This window comes from Drosophila rhopaloa, unplaced genomic scaffold (assembly GCF_018152115.1).
Source record: "Drosophila rhopaloa isolate 14029-0021.01 unplaced genomic scaffold, ASM1815211v1 contig_203, whole genome shotgun sequence".
In the NCBI taxonomy this organism is placed as follows: Eukaryota; Metazoa; Arthropoda; class Insecta; order Diptera; family Drosophilidae; genus Drosophila; species Drosophila rhopaloa.
Window position 1 is genome coordinate 3,544,453 of NW_025335088.1, and position 4,140 is coordinate 3,548,592.

A 4,140-nucleotide genomic window follows, 5' to 3' on the forward strand; every position below is an offset into this window, starting at 1 on the left:
CTTTATAATGGTTTGGTGAATATAGTCTTTTTTAAGGATGGGACTACGTTATTAGATTATAGATTAAATGCAATACGTATCAAGGTTTGTCGTTTAAAAATTACATTTAATTTTTGTCTGTTTTATTGCCACAGTTTTTAAAACTATACCCAACCCAATGTAAAAATCGACCTGTGTTCTCCAGAAACTACAGACCATTTATAAACGCTGATTTATAAAAGTTTTTGAATTGGCAGCTTAGCTATGGAGGAGTTCAGTAGAGCCCAGAATGTCACATCTTCTTCTTCCATGCAATTCCGAATTTCTTTCTTTTCGTGCACAGCTTCTGAAAGAGCCTTTAAAAGATATTATCAACTACCTTGACAAGACAAGTCTGCCGCTGTACAAAGAAATTAAAAAACAATAAAATTTACATTTAACAGTTGTTTTTTAATTTACTGATTATTATTTGCTAATTAAAAGTTTATAGTTGCACTTTTATTGTGTTTTTTCGTACATTTTTGACCTTAAGCCTAGTACTCAGATCGACAAAAACTGTCCGCCAGTCATGAGAGAGAGCGACAGGCAAACAGCTGGCGTTCATTTTTCGTGAAGCTTTTTTTTGACCTAGGTCCTCAGTTCGACGAAAAAAATACCAGAAAATTGCATCGCGTTGCCAACCACCTGAAATGAACTTTGGGTGAACCCTAGCAAAAAGAATAAAAAATGTAATATTTTGGTGTGCGCTTCTCATCGAGTATTTAAAAAAATGGAGGGAAAAAATCAAAAAACCAGCAAAAGTCGGTTGCTGGAGTTTAATTGTGAGGACAAAATTGCATTGATACAATGCGTGGAGTCGCGCCCAGAATTGTGGGACCTTTCAAATAATAAGCATTTTAATGCAACTTTTATTAAAAGATCGTGGGAGGAAATAGCCTGGGAAATGGACAAAGATGGTAAGTTATAATTGTACATTATTAAATATTTGTTAACGTGGACATATACAATATTTATGTTTAGATAATAGTTGCAAGCTGGCGTGGAAGTCTCTGCGGGACAGTTATAAGTACCATAAGTGCAAGCAACCAAAGCGTGGAAGTGCTGGAGGAGACCCACTGGAGAAGCCAACAGGTGCTGCAGAGTGGGATTTCGCCCCCTACATGGGCTTCCTGCCGGACTTATCCACGCAGAGGCAGTAGGTTCTGGCCAAAAATATTGTAACATTATACTAATATAATACATAAGCACAATCGAATGAAAGCCCTACATTACAAACGATTTTGTTATTAAATTCTATTGGCATTTAAAAAGTACTTACCTTTTAATTGTAAAAAAGGCTTCCGCTATTTGGCGGGCCTTTTATCGCCATATGCTTTCCGTCGACTGCTCCAATACAATTAGGAAAGTTCCACTCGTCTTCGAAGCCTTCAACCCACATCAGCATATTGCCCGACGTCCACTTGGGGAATTCATCCCGCAAAGCAGTCCAAATGACAATAGACACCTGGAGGAGAATCACTCCAAAGTATTGCTTACTGATCCGATAAGTTGATCCAATGTGGCGTTGCACGTCTCCAGAGGCAGGAAATCTAAATAAAAGGATACAAAATATAAATATATTGTTATCTAAAACTAAATATTTAAAATCTAATTACTCTAAAACGATGGCCAACTTGGCTTTTATTTGTATAGCGTCTGGGCGAGTGTTCCGTTTCGGTACAAGGTACTGCTCCACCATTCCAAAAAGAGTGTTAAAACTCTTCTGAGACATATGAAAGTTTTCGAAAAACATTGAAGGATTCTGCAACAAGTTTTGAAACTTTAAAATAATAAGAAAATATTTTTTAGTGCACGAATATTAATACATTATTGAACAGTATTACTTACGTCGGAAGCATATCGGCCTTTAAGGGCCCTTTCCTGCAGATATGGGCTCACCCAATATTTCCGCCGTTGTCCTTTGTCCTCTTCCTCTAATGCTACAATACATGCCGCCATGCTGACAACCAAAATCACGCTTGTGTTTTTTGAACTCGACATTTTCGTTTAATTTAACTATGTTTGGTTTTTTGTTTGTCAACAAACCCAGCTGATTGACAGTAAGACCGTAGTAAGCTCAGTTCGGATGAACTCTCGAAACTTTGGTCACACTAGAAAGATTAAAGTTTTTACGCTAGCGTAATCGTTTGTCGATCTGGAGGCACCCCAGATAGTATTAATGTTATTTTGTCCTCCCATGTAAGCTCCAGCAATCGACTTTTGCGGGTTTTATGATTTTTCCCTCCATTTTTTAAAATGTCAGTGAGAAGCGCACGCCAAAAGATTACATTTTTTAATCTTTTCGCTAGGGTGCAATTTTCTGGTATTTTTTCGTCGATCTGAGGACCTAGGTGAAAAAACCCTTGACAAAAAGTGTACGCCAGCTGTCTGACTGGCGTACAGTTTTCGTCGATCTGAGTACTAGACTTAAACCACAAATATAAGTCTGGGGACATACTCTCGTTCTCCAAGGTGTTCTGCTCCATAGTGTGAATACGGTTTGCGCCTAGGAAAGAGGGGAGCAATTCTTAATGCTGCCACACGGATGGAGCAGTAATTAAAGCCTAGTATCCAGATCGACAAACGAGTACGCTATCGTAAAAACTTTAATCTTTCCAGTGTGACCAACATTTCGATAGTTCATCAGAATTAAGCGTGCTACGGTCGTACTGTCAATCAGCTGGGTTTGTTGACAAGCAGTTCAAATTCAAATATCGTATTTGCGGGAAAGAGCCTTTAAAAGAAATTATCAAAGCCTTTACAAAGAAATTAAAAAAAAATTCAATATAAATTTAACAATTGTTTTTTTTTTAATTTACTGATAATTATTTGCTAATTTAAAGTTCATAGCTGCACTTTTATTGTGTTTTTTGTACATTTTTGACCTAAGAAACACTTTGCTCTGACAAGAGGCACCCCAGATAGTATTAATGTTATTCTGTCCTCACATGTAAACTCCTGAAATCGTCTTTTGCGGGTTTTTGGATTTTTTCCCTCCATTTTATAAAATGTTCAGTGAGAAGCGCACGCCAAAAGATTAAATTTTGTATTCTTTTCGCTAGGGTTGACCCAAAGTTCATTTCAGTAGACTGGCAACGCTATGAAATTTTCTGGTATTTTTTTCGTCGATCTGAGTACCGACGTGAAAAAAAGGCCCGACGAAAAGTGAACGCCAGCTGATTGCCTCTCGCTCTTTCTCATGACTGGCGTACGGTTTTCGTCGATCTGAATACTAGGCTTAATTATGTTAATTATTATACCCGTTACTCGTAGAGTAAAAGGGTATATTGTATTCGTGCAAAGGTATGTAACAGCTAGAAGGAAGCGTTTCCGACCCTATAAAGTATATATATTCTTGATCAGGGTCACTAGCCGAGTCGATATAGCCATGTTCGTCTGTCTGTCCGTACGTATGAACGCTGAGATCTAAACTATAAAAGCTAGAAGATTGGCATTTTGCATGCAGATTCTAGGAGTTCCTACGCAGCGCAAGTTTGTTTCAAAATGGTGCCACGCCCCCTTTAACGCCCACAATCGCTTATATACGATTTTAAAAATTTAAATATTTCGGAAAAGTAAAAATGCAGTTTTATTGTGTTTATCAATACCTATCGAAATGTAGAAAAAATTTTTCAAATCGGATCATTCGTTAAAAAGTTATGCGTGATCAAAGTTTCTATCTCCATCTCCCTCGCACTCCCTTTACCTGAGTAACGGGTATCTGATAGTTACAAGTATAGTTAGCCTGTATTGATTTGGCGCCTTTGGCGCACATTTTTCATGCAACTCACAAATCTTGGCAACCGAAACCATTTAAACTTACGTGTAGGCCATATTCATTTCTAAAAACCGGAAGCGTATTTGGAGGGGAGGTTGGGAATTGCTGGCTAACACTTCCCCAGCCAACAATTTAATTTATATACAGAATAGTTGTAAGCTTATGCTTAAAAGTTGAGATTAGCTTTTTAAAAAAAAAATAAGCAAGGAAAAGTATTTTTATAAAATAATATATTGGATAATAATATATATATAATAACTTCTGCTCACGCCACTGCTGACCGTGGTCGATTGTTTTTGGTGATGGCTCGGTAATACAAACAAATAATTGGACTGAAATGGTGC

At 37.4% G+C, this 4,140-nt stretch overlaps 1 protein-coding gene across 3 annotated transcripts; it reads right to left on the reverse strand.

The window, feature by feature from the left end:
* Positions 1-661: 661 nt before the first annotated feature.
* Positions 662-2,052, reverse strand: LOC108037974. 3 transcript variants are annotated; one of them, XM_017114654.2, is made up of 4 exons: positions 1,867-2,052; positions 1,635-1,798; positions 1,298-1,568; positions 662-686 (listed from the first exon to the last, which is right to left on the reverse strand). In XM_017114654.2, exons 1-3 carry the CDS (start codon positions 2,017-2,019, stop codon positions 1,301-1,303), a joined length of 585 nt encoding a protein of 194 aa, XP_016970143.1. In that variant the 5' UTR covers positions 2,020-2,052; the 3' UTR covers positions 662-686; positions 1,298-1,300. The 3 variants fall into 3 exon arrangements, with proteins under 3 accessions (XP_016970143.1, XP_016970142.1, XP_016970141.1); XM_017114653.2 differs by lacking the exon at positions 662-686 and adding an exon at positions 1,095-1,181; XM_017114652.2 differs by lacking the exon at positions 662-686 and adding an exon at positions 1,154-1,242.
* Positions 2,053-4,140: the final 2,088 nt, after the last annotated feature.

Bases quoted from the DNA above. Each gene is read 5' to 3' on its own strand.
- LOC108037974 (XM_017114654.2), bottom strand. From the start codon at position 2,019: ATGTCGAGTTCAAAAAACACAAGCGTGATTTTGGTTGTCAGCATGGCG. The intron at 1,799-1,866 runs GTAAGTAATACT...ATTATTTTAAAG, and splicing joins AAGGCCGATATGCTTCCGAC to TTTCAAAACTTGTTGCAGAA. The intron at 1,569-1,634 runs GTAATTAGATTT...CCTTTTATTTAG, and splicing joins AAGTTGGCCATCGTTTTAGA to ATTTCCTGCCTCTGGAGACG.